The 18,945-nt window shown below is 40.3% G+C and overlaps 1 protein-coding gene across 3 annotated transcripts in view; it reads left to right on the forward strand.

Moving 5' to 3' along the window:
• The window catches only part of RIN2 (Ras and Rab interactor 2), a 202,091-nt gene that overhangs the window by 177,758 nt on the left and 5,388 nt on the right, over nucleotides 1-18,945 (forward strand). For all 3 annotated transcript variants that reach the window (XM_045295366.1, XM_045295367.1, XM_045295368.1), the window contains 2 exons: nucleotides 9,990-10,295; nucleotides 12,750-12,881. In XM_045295366.1, coding sequence (XP_045151301.1) covers nucleotides 9,990-10,295; nucleotides 12,750-12,881 — 438 coding nt within the window. The remainder of the gene's footprint in view (nucleotides 1-9,989; nucleotides 10,296-12,749; nucleotides 12,882-18,945) is intronic.

Genomic DNA, 18,945 nt, shown 5'->3' on the forward strand with positions numbered 1-18,945 from the left:
CCACCACCCTGTCTCTTGCTATGGCTCTTCGTTCCTCTGCTGCTGTTCCTGTGCTACTTCTCTGGTGCCACAGCTTTCTGTTTCGGAATCAAGGAAGTTCAATGCAGAAGAACCTTGGCGTCCAAAGGACACTCACTCCTGACCTTTCTTTCTTGATGGTAGTGAAATCCCTCCCTTCTGCTGCTAAGATGGTGTTGTCTACTGAGCAGGATGACAAAATTGACAAATTCCCCATGTTAGAAATACAAGTTTTTACTATCACTATTAGCCTTCTTAACAATCACTGACAACTGAATCACACAATCCTATCCCACAACTTCTCTATCCCAGACCCACTGGGAAAAAGTCACTTGGTGAGTGTTAGAAAGACCATAGCCAGAAGAACCTCACCAACCATATCACTGTTCCAACCACAAGTCAACGAAACAGAAATAAACCACTGCTGTCATCGAGTCCATTTGGAATCCTAGCAATCCTACAGGACAAGTAGAGCTTCCCCATGGGGCTTTCAAGACTATAAATCTTTATAGGTTCAAATGGCCAGTCTTTCATTTAGCAACCCAATGTTTAACCCACTGCGCCACTTTTAGGACATGAAAATTGGGGTTAATTTTGTTAACCAAACTGAAAAGAAAACTCTAACTGTGGGGTCCTGTCCATGCTTACATAAATAGACCAGTAGGTAACGTTATGTTAAATAGAGAAAAGGTTGAAGTTGTCAAGAATTTTGTCTTGCTTGGATCCACAATCAATGCTCATGAAAGCAGCAGCCAAGAGATCAAAAGACAGTTGAATTAGGTAAATCTACTGCACAAAACTTCCTTAAAGTATGGGAAAACAAGGATGTTACCTTTAGGATTAAGGTGTGAGTGACCCACGCCCTGCTATTTTCCATTACCTTGTATGCATGTGATGTTGGGATATTGAATAGGAAGACCAAAGAAGAATCAATGCATTTGAGTTGCAGTGCTGGAGAACGATATATGGAAAGTACCGTGGACTGCTCAAAGGATAAATAAATCTGTCTTGGAAGAAGTACTGCCAGAGTGCTCCTTAGAGGCAAGGATGGCAGGACTTCATCTTATAAACTTTGGACATGTTGGCAGGAGAGACCAGTCCCTGGAGAAGGACATCACGCTTGGTAAAGTGGAGGGACAGTGCAAAAGAGGCAGGCCCTGACAAGGTGGATTGACACCTTGACACTCAAGCATAGGAACAATTGTGAGGATGGCACAGGACCGGCGGTGGCCTATTCTTTTGTGCATAAGGTCGCTATAGGTTGGAATCAATTCCATGGCACCCATGATTTTGATTCAAAACTATTTTGATTGCCAGCTGGGTGAGGTGTACCCCACATGGACTGAGTCCTCACTGGTCCATGGCCTTGTCACACTGGTGGCATCCCCCAATTAAGAACTAGTCCTTCAGACAAAGCCTCTACTCTCTTACCTCCGATGGCATGTGTACCTGACATAAAGGCTCTTGTACTGCCGAGGGACTTCCTTTAGAAGCCTGAATTCACAGAGCCTGTCCAATCAGCCACGCGTTCTGTGTTCCCTTACCAGAGTTGAGTGAAGGACCAGTAATTCTGATAGTGCCTCACGTGTGTGGTCCTTTACTGTGTACAGAACACTTTTATGTATAGAATCTCCTGTAATCCTCCTAATGCCTCGAGAGGCCCTATTTATTATCCTCACTTTTACAGATGAAAAACCAAAAGTTCTTGAGGTCAAGCCACAATTTATCTAAGTCAGAACCAAAACATGCTGATCCAATCCCTCCCTGCAGGGAAGGTTGACTACCTCCCTTCTGGAATGGTTTATGGCAGATGGGGGTGGTCTGGACTTTTCTTATCGTTTCACTAGGGTGCTGAGTTTGGGCAAGATAGCCCACAGAGGTAAAGTCATATCCCATCAGATGTGTTATCTCTGACGTTGATGAGAGAGGGTGAAAGAGTTAGCATGCTGTTAATCAAACACTGAAAATGTTACGTAGTTTGAGATTTCAGCTGTTGAAACTTAGTTTGTTAAGAGGGACTCAGGTATAGCAGCCTTCTCCCCTAGAGTAAAAAAAAAATCCTTTTAAACCTATTAATTATTCAGGAGGCACTAATTCAGGAAAGGGGAGACGGGAGCATTTAAGTAAGCAATGGAGCCCCAAACCTATACCATACCAGTCTAACAGCCCCTGGAGTAATAAAGATATCAAATGATCTGATAATTCCTTGGGGGAAATGTAAGCTATATCCTGTGAACTTTCCCCCCCTTGTCCCCACTATTTATTTTTGTTCAAATTGTGAGGAAACTCGGCTCTAGACTTAGTGGGACCCTTGGCTATTCCTACTTAGAGTTAACTAAAATGAACCTTGTGCATATGTATATCTGAACTAGCTCAGGCTGAACAGAGTGGAAAAATGGTTTTTCTTGTAAAATTCACTGTATTTTTCAAGTCACTTGCAGAAGCACAGATTTTAATGTCAAAGTGAAATATTTTATTAATCTGCATAACATTCAAATAATTTAATTCATAAGCACAAACTCACTATAAAATTAAAATAGTTCGAACAATAGCAGAAGGGGACAAAATGAACAATTTATTGTCCTTCTTCCCTGAATCCTGGCTGGGGATTCAGAAGAAAATGTGGAGCAAGGGATGTCATTGTGGATGTCAGATGAGTCTTGACTGAAAGTAGAGAATACCAGCATGTTTGGTCAAGTAGAGAGGCAGTGGAAGGAGGAAGGGCTCAAGCAGATGGATTGACCTGGGGGCGACACCAATGGACTCAAGCACGGGAGCAATGGTGAGGGTGGCGCAGGACTGGGCGCTGTTTCATGTGTTGTGTGGAAGGTCCTTATGGGTCAGAACAACTCCACGGCACCTAACAACAACATTTCATTTTCACATCTTCCAATTTCCCTAGTTCCACACTTTACTTTCCACATTCCGATTATTCATTGATATTTTCAGCTGTTTCTTCTCATTTTGAATCATGCCCCATCAGCAAATGAAGGTACCAACGGCTTTACTTGCGTAAACTTTACCCCACCCCCATCCTGATGATCAACTCTCCTTTATGAAGACAGCTATTCCCTAATCATAGTTTGAAGGCCTTCTGACCTGAGATTCTCATCTTCTGGCACCTGTCTCTGGCAAGGTTCTACTTCTATTCATGAGGCTTTCAGTGTCTTTCAATATTTCAGTTCTGTCCCTAAGGTGTTCTATGGCTAGTTCCTCAGAAATGCACAGCCAATTCCTTCTTCCTAGTCTGTAAGCTCTACTGAAACCGTTTCACTTGAGACCCTGCTGCCATTTGAAATACTGGTAACATAGCATCCAGGATCACAGCAACACACACGTCACCACAGTATGACAACCTATAGATAATTTCATGCTGCACTGAAAGCAGTAGCCAAAAGCAAAGCTCCAATTAAAATGTTTCAACAAGCCAATGAATCTCTGAAAACACTCACTCATCTACACTAGGAAATCTGGAAGACAACTACTTGGTCAACTGAATGGAGGTGATTCATTTTTGTAACCATCAGATTGCTCAACTTATAGAACACTATCATTACTATCATATGCAAGTAAAACTTTGCTGAAGATCATCCAACAATGGTTGCAGTAGTACATTGACAGGGAGCTCCCAGAGATTCAGATGGATTTAGACGAGAACATGAACAAGGGATATCATTACTGATGTCAGATGCATCTTGGCTGAAAGCAGAGAATCCCAGAATGAGGTTTACTTGTGTTTTAGTGACTGTGCTAAGGCATTTGAATATGCGGATCAAAGCAAACTATGGATAGCCTTGAGAAGAATAGTAATCTCAGAACACCACATCGTGCTCATGCAGAACCTGCTCATGGATCAAGAGGCAGTTGTGCAAACAGAACAAGGGAATCTGCATGGTTTAAAATCAGGAGAAGGTTGGATCCTCTCACAGTACTTTATTCCATCTATATGCTGAAAATAATTTGAGAAGCAGGATTATAAGAAGAAGGTGGTATCAGGATTGAAGAAAGACTATTAACAGCATGCAATATACAGATGACTCAACCTCCCTTGAGGGAAGTAAGGAGGACTTGGAGCACTTACTGAAGAAGATAAGGATTGCAACCTTCAGTGTGGATGACAACTCACAAGTAAAGAAAACCCAAATCCTCACACCTGGACCAGTAGGTAGCATCAAGATCAGTGGAGAATAGATTGACGTTGTAAAGGATTTTGTCTTGCTTGGATCCACAGTCAGTACTCATGGAAGAAGCAATCAAGAGATAAAACGAAGCATTGCATTAGTTAAATCTGCTGCATAAGACTTCGTATTATAGTGTTGAAAAGCAGTGATATTCCTTTCAGGACTAACGTGCACCGAGTCATGGTATTTTCCTTCATTTCATTTATATGTGTAAGTTGGACAATCAATAAAGAGGACCAAAAAAGAATGGATGTATTTCAATTATGTTGCTAGTAAAGAATATTTAAAGTACCATGGAACTTAAAAAAAACCCACACAAATCTATCTTGGAAGAAATATAGCCAGAATACACCTTAGAGTTATGGGTGATGAGACTTTGTCTCACATACTTTGGACATCAGGAGAGACCGGTCCCTGGAGAAGGAAATCGTGCTTGGTAAAGTAGAGGTGCAGTGAAAACAGAGACCCTCCAGAAGGGGGATTGGCACAGTGACTGCAATGTTAAACTCGAACGGCAGGATGGCACAGGACCAGGCAGTGCTTCGTTCTGTTGTACATAGGCGCGAACTACTGCAACATTAATATCACTGATGTTACTAAACTTGATCCCTGGCCCAAGTACTATTTGCCAGGTTTCACCACTATGAAATTACCTTTTCTTATTTTCCATGCTTTCTCTTTGGCAACAAGTCACTAAATCTGCCCCCACACAAAGGAAAGAAGATAATTCCGCTCCACCTGCTAGAATGGAGAGAAGCTATATAAATGTTTTGGGATTTCATAAGGAAGATCTGCCTTCTCTCCCTTGCCAGAAAAGCCTTTTACTAGAAGGCCCTTGCATCAGCATAACAGATTTAACATAAAATAGTACATGAAGACAACCTGTACTTTTCCGTTTCCTAATGTGGATTCTGCTGAAACCTTCCTTCCACATGGTTCCTCCTATTTTTTTGCTTCCTCTGTCAGGACTTAGAACCACCTGACTTCTCAACAGGAAGTCCTCTAAAACCCAAGCCTGGGCTATTTGACTTGCTCCATTAGCAATCCTGAGCTCAAAGCATGGATGGTGCCCTTCTTTGTCCCTCTCATTTCTGTTCTTTGCACGCAGTCTGGTTTCCATTGGTCTACACCTGTAGCATTTTACATATCATACCACCAGAATCCTTGGAAAAGGAAGGCTGGAAAATGAGTGTCCTCCCAGCCTCCAGAAACAGATTTCAACTAGTCAGTGCCGGGAGTACAAGTGTAAGTACCCCACAGCACCCTCTCTTCTTTAGATGGAATGTTCCACGTGTCTCCCGGCAGTCTCCGGCATGACTGCGCTCCACATGTCTGCAGTGATAAGTGGCTTAATAGAGCATGGATGGCCAGCCACACAGACAGAGTGAATCTAGCTGTGGCTACATGGTTCCCCTCTTCTTTCTAAGACACATCTGCCTTCTCTGAATTTCACTTTTGCTTCTCAGGCTCTCACTTCCCCTACTCAAGCATGGGTGAGCAAGCATAATACAAAACATGCCAATGTATTTCCCATTCATATACAGCCCTCTGTCTGATCTCTGCATCCCTTCTCTGGAATTCAAGCTTCGGGACAGAGTGGAGTCATAGACAAACTCTGCCATCTATTAAGAGGGCAAGTGAATCGCTTTTGGCAATACCAGAAGCCACTACCTCATCACTTCTTATAGATCACGACAGTGGGCTGGCTACATGAAGGGCTGGAGAATAGAAACCACCACCGTGTGCCTTACTATTTCTCTCATGAGCTTTGAGACCACTGGCTATACACATATTATCAAACAAAAACAAAAGACGTGGTTCCAGATTCAGGCATTCAGCTAGTATGGCTAACATATCGTTTCTAAAATTCACAGTGTTGTTGCTCACATAATTCCATGGTATGCTTCTCATTGCTAGAAAGATATAAAAGACCTTAATGGACCCTAAAAAATAAAAAGCATCTAATTATCTTTCCTGGGTTTCGTTTTTTGTTTTGGTTGGCTTTCTTTCTTATTTCTTCATAATGTAGTGGAAAATGTTAGGTGCCTGTTCTTGTATGCGTGCTTGTTTGTGGTTCAATTCAATCGATACCTTTCCAAAAACTCTGGCGCTTGAGTTCTTGGCTTTTAATTTTGGCTCCCCCTTTGGCTAGCCAGGTGTCATGAATCAATTTGGGTCTCAGTTGCCTCATCTGTAAGATAATAATTATGCTCCCTTTTTGGGATTTGTTAAGCATCAATGCATGTGAAGTACACAGTGGATGTCATTTTTCTGACAATTTGAAATATTTTGCTTTGTTTTGGTAAAATTGTAGTAGTCAGAGGTTATAGAAAACAACCAAAAGTCTTCATATATGATAAATGTAACCCTTCTGTTCTGCTTTGGTCTGAGCTAGTCCACGCTTCTGAAAGATTCTCTGTTCCTGTTCTGACTTCAGATCATTTCGTTTAAAAGCAGAGCCCTGTTTTTCCTGCTGGTGAAAACCAACTGGGTGCCTGTCCCTTCCTTTCATTTGTACGTTTTCCTGTTTCTTCTGCTGATTGAGGCTGTTTGGAGTGAGGGGCATAGAGATGAAGCCCTGGACAGGGATGCAGAGGGAACCCATCTTTTTATTTTGTAATTATGCCCTTATAAACTAGACTACAACATAAAATCGAATGCCAGTACCTCCCTGCCCCCATTTTGGGTTTTAAGAGAATGGATGACTAACTTTTTAGTTGGTCTCAGGGTGAGTTCTCCTAACAGATTCCCACATCCCCAGTTAACCTGAGGATGGGGTTTGGTGCAAAGGTCGATACCCACTTTCCTGGCAGCACCGGTGAGTGGCATAGGGCAACCCACATAGTTGCTTGGAGCTCTACACCATCAACTCTCACCCCCAACTGCACACATCATCTGAAAGCGATTTGTCTTCACAATCTGGCCCAGTAGCATCCAGGCTACTTCTAGCAAGTTAAAACTTGCCCTGGGATTTCAGGGTGCAAAATCACAAAGTGGGACTCCAGGTGTTTCTGCTTGTTTTCTTTATATTTGTTTACTGGGAAGTAATTTACATCCAGGCGAGTACACCTATCTTAATTTCTCAGCTCTACAAACTTTAAAATGTGCACACACCTATGTAAGCATCACCCAGATACAGAACATTCTACCCTGTATGTAGCCTTTGCAATCAGCATCAACACGAGAGTAACTGCCACGAGACTTCTATCGCTATAAACTGACTTTCACCTGATTTTTGAACTTCATATAAACAAAAGGCTTTAGTAGATACTCTTTTATGCCTGGCTTCCTTCATGTAACATATCTGTGAGCTTATTATCCCTGCTGTGTTTGGAGCAATAGTGCACTCGTATTTTATTGAATGTACTCTGCAGTGTCAGAATTCCACTGTACATGGAGCCTGGTGGTCAAAGCATTAAGCACTCAGCGGCTATCGGAAAGGTTAACATCTCCACGGTAAAAAGACCAATGGCCGGCGTCCATAAAAAGGACTGCCACAAATGGTAATAATTCACTGCCCTGGAGTTGGTGCTCCTCACAGCTCCCTGATGGAGGGTGTCCGAGGCTGTAGATCTTTACAGCAGCAGAGCGCTGTATCTTTTCCCCATGGCACTGTTTGAACCACCAACTTTGCATTTAATAGTCCCGTACCTAATTCACAGAGCCCATACGGATGAACTCAAATCCAACTTACTGCCATGAACTTGATTCTGATTCTTAGCTACCCTGTGTGGGTTTCCAAGGCTGTAAATCTTTAGAGAAGAAAGCCTCATCTTTCTCCTGCAGATCCGCTGGTGGGGGGGAAGCAGCCCAATGAGTAACCCACTACGCTACCAAGGCTCCTTCCCCCAGGGATTATAGCCCAGGATCTCCTAGCACCACAATCAGCTAGTACAGACTGGATCCACAACATCAAACAGCATTCTAGAGTTATTTCTAGACTTTGACTGTTATAAATGTTGTTGCTGCGAACATTCATGTACATTTCTAGTGACTATTAGGAAGTGGCTCTTCCAACGAGAGGTAAAAGTCCTATCCTTAATTGCAAGGACTCAATGAAATCAGATAGTAAGGCACTTAACATAGCCTGTTGGGGGTGCTCAGTAATAGGGGTTGCTGTTGCCTTTTCATTGCGATGGCCGTGTAGGGTAACATCAAAAAAGTGTCAGAGCTGCACATGTTTATTAATAGAAAAACTAAGATAAGCCACGTAATTTGTTTTAATGCCAGATATGAAGTGGATACATTATTCTGTCTGTTGTGGTCTTGTTTTTTTCATTGTACAATGCCTTCTGCTTCACCTTTTATTTCTATGGTTATTTAAACACATATATTTAAATAAATAATTCTCTTGGATAGGATATAGAGGCAGTGCATCAAAGAAAATGGGCTGGGAAGGTGACCTTTGTGGGATTAGAATTAAATTGTTAATCAGTTTTAACTTTGGGGCACAGGAAAATTGCTTTAGGTGTTTGTGCATCTGGCTTAGCTTTCTTTTTGTGCCTGGTCTTCTAACAATACATAATGCTTTTGATTCAATAAGATATGATCCTATGTTGGGTATTCCAAAGGTCAGAGAGATGATTCAACTATTTCCAATCTTGGACGTATGCAGCCTCACAGTTTCCAAATTGGAATTACTTTAAAGGTTTATACGTTAAGTATGGTTTCTGAGGATGAGAACATGTAAATAATTGAGATTGGAAAGTTAATGTTGCCAAAGCAGAGAGTTTAATACTGATAGAGCATCTTAAGCTCTGGATCCCTGGTTGTATGGAATTGATCATTTCCGTGTCAGCCCAGAAAGCTACGCCGTTGTGCAGCCATGCAAAGAAGGAAGGGAAAGAATGCTTTCTGCACCAGAAAGTGGTTTCTAACTGAACAGAAATACAGTTCTAAATTCTTTTTTGACTTTTATTTTGAAATAATTTCAGACTCACGGGAAAAAAATGCAAAAATAGTACAAAGAAGTTGTGTCTGGCTTTCACCCAAGTTTCCCAAACGTTGGCACTTTATCTTACTTACTTTAGCCTCTCTCCTTCTGTTTGCACACACACATGTATGTTCATCTTTCCCCCTGAATGTTCTGAGATTACACTGTGGACACCAGGCCCCTAAACCATAACACCCTCAGTGAATATTCCTGGCAACAAGAGCTAAATAAAGCTATCAAACTCAGAAAACTAACACGGGTGCGTTATTACTGTAGAATCTGCAGGCTATTCAAATCTCCCAAGGAGTCCCAGTAATAGAATGCCCTTCAGACCAACTGGGGAAAACTGGGGCAGGGGTGTTTAGAATTAAAAGTAGGATCACATGCAGCACTTATTTATCAATAAATATTTTAGGAATCTTGAACCTTGCTAATAGAAAATCCTTTAAGATAACATACTTACTTTCCTTTCAATTGGATAATTGGTTGAAGGATTTGATGGGGGGAGCGGATACTCTAAAAATATTTGCCTGTAGTTGTGGGAGGGAAGGAGAAAAAGTTGATAAAAATAGCTTAAACAAATATATTGAGTTATATTGATTGTATATAAGAGAAAATAAGAATTTATTAAAATCAGAAGTCATCATTGATTATAAGAATGTTTTCCTAGCTTTACAGAAAAACATGAGAGTCATAAAACCTCTCTGTTTTGTTTTCTAGTGAAGAGTTTAGTTTTAGCTTAGCTGGCCTATATCTAATGAATGGGTGTTTTAGGCACTCATTCTGAGGAAGCAGATTGTGAATTTCTTTCTTTTCTCTGCAGACAGTGGTAACAGTAGCTGCATTTTCTTTGACAGATGTGGTGTTGGAAAAAGCGATGCACAAGTGCATCCTGAAACCCTTGAAGGGGCACGTGGAGACCATGCTGAAGGACTTCCATGTGGCTGATGGCTCATGGAAACAGCTGAAAGATAACTTGCAGCTGGTGCGACAGAGGAACCCGCAGGAGCTGGGAGTCTTTGCCCCGACCCCTGACTTTGTAGATGTAGAAAAAATCAAGGTCAAATTCATGACCATGCAGAAGATGTATTCACCAGAAAAGAAAGTCATGCTACTGCTGAGAGTCTGCAAACTCATCTACACTGTCATGGGGAACAACTCAGGTAAGGTGACCATGCTCATGACTCTTTGTTGCTGCCCTCAGCACTAATCATTGGTCCAAGACATGTCAGGTTTTCTGGTTCCCAACTTCCCTTCCCTTCTATCTTTTACTCACCAAGGAGCTCACAAAAATAACAATGTTACTCTGGTATCTGGAAAATAAGTGATATGCAACAAGTAAATAAACCAAAAAACAAACCTGATTCTGATTCATAATGACCCTAAAGAACAGCAAAACAGCCCATTGGCTTTCCAGGGTGTGTAATCTTTGTGGAAACAGACTACCCCATCCCCCCAATCCCCGGCCACCCCAGATCAACTGGTAGATTAGAATGGCCAACCTTTCAGCTAGCAGCTGAGCATTTAGTCCCAATACCACCAGAGCCTCTTAACACATAATAATCCCAAATAAAGTAAATAGGTAAGAGCAACAAGATTTTGTATGATGCCAACTAAATTACAAATTTAGTTCAAAATAGTGGTTACAAATCTCTAGAGTCTAAGTTCACTCTGTGAATTAGATGAGTAACTATGACTTTGGCCTGATTAATCACCTTTCTAAGCCACCATTCCTACATCTATAGTCATAAGGTGAAGATTAGATGTGTCAACCATGAAAATCAAGAGAAGTGGACATTTTAGCTATTATCAGTACATTTTGTTCAGTGATTTACAGTATGTGCCAAAAACATGAGCATTCAGCAGTAATATAATTTCTTTAAAGCTCTGGCCTCTCCCCCTCTTTAATACATTAGAGTCACAAAGTTGTGACAGAATACACCGGATTATTCCTGTCCTGCTTCTTATAGCTTTGAAAACCAAGACTGCTAAGGAGCCCATTCTGCCTCATAGAGATCCTATCGAACAGACCAGAACTGTCCCGAGACTTTATGAGTAGAAAGCCTCATCTTTCTCCTGTGGAGCCGCTGGTGGTTTCAAGTTGCTAACCTTGTGTTTCACAACCCAACTACACTCCAAGGATGGCTAATGAATGAACCCTGAATTCATTGTTCCAGAGTTTCAGTAAGACTAATGTCATTCCATGGACTATTAACTGTGTCTCCTCCAAGTGAAAATTTGTGGAGAGGCAGTAGGCGCTAATAAACACTGCTTTAGTCGGTAAGAATGTATGTACTTTACAAAGAGTTTTGCCAGAGAAAGATGAGAGTAGCTACTCCTGAAAAGACTTACAGTCTCACTGTATAACCACACTTGAGCGGAGCGAAAACAGAATGGGATGTGAATGGATATCTTGGATGGTGTTACATATGGCAAATAAAGAAATAAGGGCCAGAGGAAGGGGGGACGGAGGGGATAAAGGGGGTCTGACATTAAGGAGTTCAAGATGAAAGAAAATGTTTTGAAAGATTGTGTGGTAGCAATTGTACAATACTTCTGGATATGCTTGAACTATGGACTGTTATGTTATCTGTAAGAGCTCCCAATAAAATGATTAAAAAAAAAAAAAAAGATTTACTGTCTCAGAAACCCTACATAAGGTCCCTAAGAGTCAGAATCAACTCAATGGAATTAAGATTACAGATAACAGAGTTTTGAGCGATACTATTAAAGTGTGAGCTCTTGGGCAGATAATGATAACACAGGAATATTACCTCTTAAATTTGCACATTTCATATATAGCAACTATTCATAAAATGCATTAAGTAATTTATAAAAGTTCTCAAAATATTATAAGGGTTTATTCTTCTAAAGCATGATTCTTCTGCTTTGGCCCTGTAGATATTTTATATCAGATACTTTGCTTTGAGGCTGTCCTATATATAACTGGAAGTTTGACAGCAAACTAGAAGCCATTTACACTCCCCCCCTGCAGGCATGGTGACCAAAATGCTTCCAGACGAGGAGTCATTCCAAGTTAGGAAGCATTACTATAAAGAACTAGAAATAAAGATTAAAACAATTTTTGCCACTGAAAATATGAGAGGGCTTCAAAAAAATTCCTGGAAAAATAGAACTGAACGATAGAGATTTTCCACCAACTTTTTGAAGCCCCTGCATATATACTGGTTAATACCACAATCTAGATATTCAACAGTTTCTGAATTGGCAACTTAAATTTACTGTATGCTCACATTGACTATAAAATGTATTCCTACTCTGAGTTTAGTTTTATTAATATTTCTGAAGGTTAAAATATTAAAAAACATTCAGTTCTATTGCAGAACTCAATATACATCAGAACATGGAAAGAAAAAAATTAATGTTTATTTTCTGTACCACATTCACTCTGAATTTGTAAATTAGGGCTAATCAAAGAACATGGTCACTGAAGGACATATGGTCTGCATAAAATTTTAGAAATATCCACACCTGTTTAGAAATAACACATCTCTCCAAAACGACTCCTCTACCAGCTGATAAAAATAGCAAGTAGAATATGAAAGCAATAAACACGAGTAAAATATTCCGATCCTCCCCTTTCTTTGCAATCCCAGGGAGGATGTACGGCGCTGACGACTTCCTGCCGGTCCTGACCTACGTCATAGCGCAGTGTGACATGCTGGAACTGGACACTGAAATCGAGTACATGATGGAACTTCTGGACCCATCACTGTTGCACGGAGAAGGTACGGTTATTTTTCTAAAGTTAGAGGAAGCTAGATTTTTTTTCCCTTTTTCCCTTATAAGTTAGCTGAAGTGTTTTTTAAAACCCCGTGTGCTGATCCTTTTACAAATGTCATAGATGTTCATCCTAGATCATTTGGACAATCTGGAGAGGCACAAACAGAAATATAAACCTACCAAGAATCATCAAGACTATTGAATTGCAATAAAAGTACCATTCATCACAATAAATGCCTTCTTAATAAAAAATTGGCTTATTTGATTTCAAGAGAAGGTTATAAATTTTTCAGAATGTTTCCAACACACAGGCACACACAAGCCTGCTGCTGTGAATCAGATGAAAATCTAGTTTTTGTTTTCGTCTTTTTTTTCCAAGTATGTTTTCAAACTGAAAATAGCCTTGAATTTTTCTTTCAATGTTACCTGCTCATGGCAAGGAAGAATACGTGGATGGTTGGCTTTCACTATACTTTGGCCACTGAATTTCCTTCTGATATCCCCCCAACCCCAAAGTGTGCTCCACAGACATTTTGTTTCTCTATACTTCAGTTAGGCATCTTTATATCATGGAAATCTTCTGATGTTTGGTGATGTGGTGCACAGTCTTGAAAATGCAAACCAACAGGGACTGTGCTATGAGTTCATCTTTTTCGGTGTGCACTGAGCCTCTCTGATTGGAATACTGTCCGTCCATCCTGACATGCTTGTGTGGGTTCTGTGCAGAAGATGGATGCTTTGCATTTCTCTCCAGGGAATGTAGTCTGAACGTGACTGGAAAAGTCTGCCTCACCCAAGGAAGGCCTGTGTCAACCCTTTCTCTGAAAATAGATCCCTTCTTGGACCTAAATGGACTGTCTCCCAAGACCTCCAGAAATCTCCTCTGCCTCTTCTCTTCTCCAGCCTGTGTCCATAGGACGACCCCTTTGACCAGGCCCTTTTCCTGTGATGGCTTCGTAGCCTCCCATCCATCCACCAGTAGTGCTGATTCAGGATTGGTGAGGAATATGAATGAGCCCCTTTCGTCTTTCACCTTCTCACCTGTTCATGCCCCTACGCTGGTACCCACAACCATGCAACCAAACACTCCTGAATGAGCTGCTGCGACTGCCCAGATCTTCCCTCGCCTATTCTTCCCTCAAATTTGGCTAGTCTTATCCGGCGACCAAGAGAGGCATATGTTAGTCTCCCTGCCATGCTGTACTATTTTCACAGTACTAAACTAAATCATTGCGGTGGACAGGGCTTTCTCCTCCTGTACAGAATTCCAGTCTTGGAAGCTCACAGGAACAGTTCTGCCCCATCCTATTGGGTTTCTGAGTCAGCACCGACTCGGCGGCAGTGAGTTTTGTTTGGGGTTTTAGGGTTTTGACAGGAAAAGTTAAGGGAAATGGAGAGCTAATAATAATGGGTACAAGAGGAAAGAAAATGCTGTGAAATTGTCGATGGTGATGATTGTACAACTCTTTTTAATATATTTAAGCCACATGAATCATATGTCAAGAAAACTGTTTTGCGGGGGGGAGACCATTTCTCTTGATTGCTACAAACAATTCCATTTTACTTATGTACCACATTTTGTTACTCCATTCATCCTCGAATGGGTACTTGCGTGGTTTCCATCTTTTGTCATTGTGAATGAAGCAGCAGTCTGCATTGGTGTGCAAGTATCTGATTGAGTCTCCACTTACAAGATGTTCCAGTCTGCTCTGTAAAGACTTAAAACTTTGAAACGTTTATAAGGCAATTCCATTTAAACCTATAGGGCTACTGTTAGTCAGAATCAACTCAAGAACAGTGAGTCTATACCTTTATACTCATATACTTGAGTAAAATTACTGGACCATGTGGTAGTTTTTTTTTAATCCTTAGAAAAACCTCCACCTAGTTTCCCACAGCAGTTGTACCATTTTGCATTCGCACGTGCAGTGGGTACGGATTCTAGTTTTCTCACATCCTTGCCAACATTTGCTTTAGTCCTCGTGGGAATGAAATGGTATCTTGTGGGGGTTTTATTTGCTTCTCTTTGATGGATGATGGCATTGATCTTCTTTTCATGTATTTTGAGATCACTTGAATGTCCTATTTGGTGAAAAAAACCTATTTAAGTATATCTTGCCCATTTTGAAAATTAGATTGTCTTTGTTGGTATCAAATTCTTATATATATTTTGGTTATTAGATCCTTATGAAGTTTGTCTCTGTCAGTACCTTAACTTTTCACTTGTTTTTTAAAGTCCTTTGATTAACAAAAGTTTTTTCATTTTTATTAGGTCTCATTTATTTATTTTATCTTTTGTCATTTATGCTTTTGTTATTATATTAGGTCATTTATTGTCAAAAGCTAGGAACCACAGCATTGCTCCTGAATTTCCTTCTAAGAGTTTTGTAGTTTTCCTTTGCACATTTAGGTACATAATCCATTTGGGGGCATCCTGGTTATCTAGTGGATAAAGAGCTTACCTGCTAACCAAAAAAGGCTGATGGTTCAAACTCACCATTTGCTCAGAGGGAAACGTTTTGGCAGTCTGCTTCTGTAAAGATTGACAAGCTTGGAAGCCCTGTAGGGAAGGTCCAACTCATCCCCCGCCTTGAGCTACTATGAGTCCACATCAACTCAACAGCAATGAGTAAAACATTTTTAAGTTGTGTTGATGTGTGGCATGGATCCCATTTCATCTTCTGAATAAGAAAATACACCTTTCCCAGCATCATTTATTGAAAAAACCCCTCCCTCTGCCCCACTGAATATTCTTAGCATCCATGTCAAAATCTTTACCATAAATGTTTGAGTTTGTGGACTTTGATTCTATACCACTGGTCTATGTGTGCAACCTTTTACTAGTCCCAGGCTATTTCGATTATCAATGTGATATGTTTAAAATCAGGATGTATGGGGTCTCTTTGATCTTTTCTTTCAACATTATCTTAGCTATCTGGTGCCTCTTACCCCTTCATATAAAATTGAGGTTTGGCTTTTTTCATTCCTGTAAAGAAAGCTGTTGGCATTTTAATCATGAGTGCATTGCAAATATAGGTCACTTTAGGTAGTAGAACTGACACCTTAACAATAACAAGTCTCCTCATCTATGAACATAGAACATATTTCTATTTATTTAAGCCTTCTTTAATATCTTTCAGCAGTGGTTTGTAGTTTTTATTTTATAAGTCATTTACATCTATGGTTAAGTTTATTTCTAGGTATTTTATTCTCTTATATGTTGTCATAATGGAATAATTTCCTTAATACCCCTTGCACATTTCTCACAGCTAGCTGATGGAAATCTACCTGATATTTATTGTTATTGACCTCATACCATGCATTTTTCATAAACACCTCTATTATCTCTTGAAGTTTCTTTGTGGAGTGTGAGAATTTCTATATGTAGGATCCTGTCAACCATGAATAGAAATAATTTCACTTCTTTTCAGTCTGGATACTTTTCATTCATTTTTCTTATCTTACTGTTCTGATGAGGACTTGTAATATGATATTGAATAGAAGTGGTGACAGTGTACACTTTTCCCAATTTCAAGGGGAAAACACTCAGTTTTTCTTCATTAAGAATAATAATGTTGGTTGTTGATGTTTCATATTAAGGAATTTCTCTCCTAGTCTGCTCGGGATGTCTAGTAGGAAAGGTATTACACTTCATCAAATGCTTGTTCTACATTCATACAGATGGTCTTGTGGTTCTTTTCCTTGTTCTACTGATGTGGGGCATTATGTCGATGGAATTCCTACCTGCATATTCCTAAACTAAATCCCATTTGGTTATATTACGAGACTCAGTTTGCTATTGGATTCTGTTCACTTGTACTCTGTGGAGGATTTTTGCATCTATATTCATATGGAATATTGGTGTGTAATTTCTTTGTCGTGTCTTTGGATTAATAAAGAGTTCAAAAATTTTTTCTGCCACTATTTTTTGGGGAGCATTTTAACAGAATTGGTATCAATTCTTGCCTGAATATTAAGTAGCATCTTGCAGTGTGGCCATCCGATTCAGGACTTTCGTTGTTGTCGGTAGGCTTTTGATCACTGATTCAGTCTCTTCACTTTAATGAATCTGTTGAGACATCTTAATTTCCCCTTACATCGGTTTGGTGGTGCCTGTTTTCATTTACCTATGTCTCTAACTTCATGGCCTCCATGTTTAGGAGAGCAGGCAACCTGGTAGCTTGGCTGTGGTTAGAGACCACATGCAAGTCCTCGGAATGAAGCTGTGCCGACCAGGGAAAGCAGCAGGACCAGATGCAGAGCTCATCCCTCCACAGGCTCCCGAAGCTCTCTTTGGTTTGTGGACCAGTTCTCTGGTATGAGGCTTACTTTTACAGGAAAGGCATCATGCAGTCCTTTTTTTAAGTGCATGGCCCTTATGGCAAAGTTATCATTTTGCTGAAATTTAAAACCTTGCTCTAATTGCCTCCATCTGTTTAAAAGTGTGGCACATCTTGTGATTCTGGAATGTTGAGGCTTCTCCTGACTCGCCTGAAAAGACCAGACCTCTGGAGGCTAAAATGTAATATGAAGAGAAACCCCCACCCCACCCCAATTGGAACAGCCCTTCCAGGTTTCAGCTCGAAGAGTAACACTTTCATGGATCCTTTCTTGAATACTTAAATCCAGATGTATTTCTCTTCAAATGTAGTAGGTAGGTTCTGTACTTCTCATTCACACGCTTATTCCTTCCCAGAACAATTATTTAGTAAACATCCACAACGCAAAGCTTCATACTGGCACCATGGGAGCGTCCAATGAGGTGGTCAGGGAAACCATTCAGGTACTTCTAAATAACAACCATGACATATCACATGTGACCTGGAAGTATACTGCTCATGCCAAGCTAGGTAATACTGATGTAGCAACCCCCAGATCTCGGTAATGTGATTACAATAAAGTAAGATTTTTCTCTCAAGTCGAATGTCCCTTGTGAGTTAGCAGGGGGATCTACTCAAGACCGAGCTAGGGAAGAGTATTTACATTGAGTGTTTCCACTTAGTAAACAGAGAGTTCTATGGGCCCTTATATTGAGAATTAATTACCATATATACTCATGTATAAGCCAAGTCCTTCAGCACATTTTAATGTAGTTTTTATGATAAAATTAGGTACCTTGGCTGATATTCGGGTCAGCTTATACTCAAATATATATGGTGCCTTGCCCATGAAAAGGTTGCTGCACAAATTCATTTAAGCACAATACTTAATTATTTATCTCTGGATGAAAAAGTCACCAATGCCTGTTTGCTTTTAAAAATTAATAAATTTATTATGTACAGGGACTCCGATTCTATTTCTTCTGAACTACCCTGCTTTCTAGGGTTTGGGTGCTGCTCACTGTGGTGTATTCAGTAGGTATATTGACCCAAAAATGTCTCTAATGTAAAATATGCTGTACCTAATTATGTTATGTGCCTAGTTATTCGCTTTTTAATAAACATTTGGCCTATCCCCTCGTGGTCCTCTAGTGTAGATCTATTAAGTCCCTTCACTGAATTTTACTTTAGGACAAATGCATGTATGTTTCATAATATGATGAATCTTTAACCCCCTAAGAACACAATACAGTGAACCCTCGTTTATCGCGGTTAATTGGTTCTAGGCCCTACCGTGATAAATGAAATTCCGCGAAGTAGGATTCCTTATTTGTAAATCAAATATTTTCGTAGTTAGAGCATAGAGGACATTTGGGGGCATCCTGGTTATCTAGTGGATAAAGAGCTTACCTGCTAACCAAAAAAGGCTGATGGTTCAAACTCACCATTTGCTCAGAGGGAAACGTTTTGGCAGTCTGCTTCTGTAAAGATTGACAAGCTTGGAAGCCCTGTAGGGAAGGTCCAACTCATCCCCCGCCTTGAGCTACTATGAGTCCACATCAACTCAACAGCAATGAGTAAAACATTTTTAAGTTGTGTTGATGTGTGGCATGGATCCCATTTCATCTTCTGAATAAGAAAATACACCTTTCCCAGCATCATTTATTGAAAAAACCCCTCCCTCTGCCCCACTGAATATTCTTAGCATCCATGTCAAAATCTTTACCATAAATGTTTGAGTTTGTGGACT

This window comes from Echinops telfairi, unplaced genomic scaffold (genome assembly GCF_000313985.2).
Source record: "Echinops telfairi isolate 266 unplaced genomic scaffold, ASM31398v2 ScPeMD7_5592;HRSCAF=6446, whole genome shotgun sequence".
Lineage (NCBI taxonomy): Eukaryota > Metazoa > Chordata > Mammalia > Afrosoricida > Tenrecidae > Echinops > Echinops telfairi.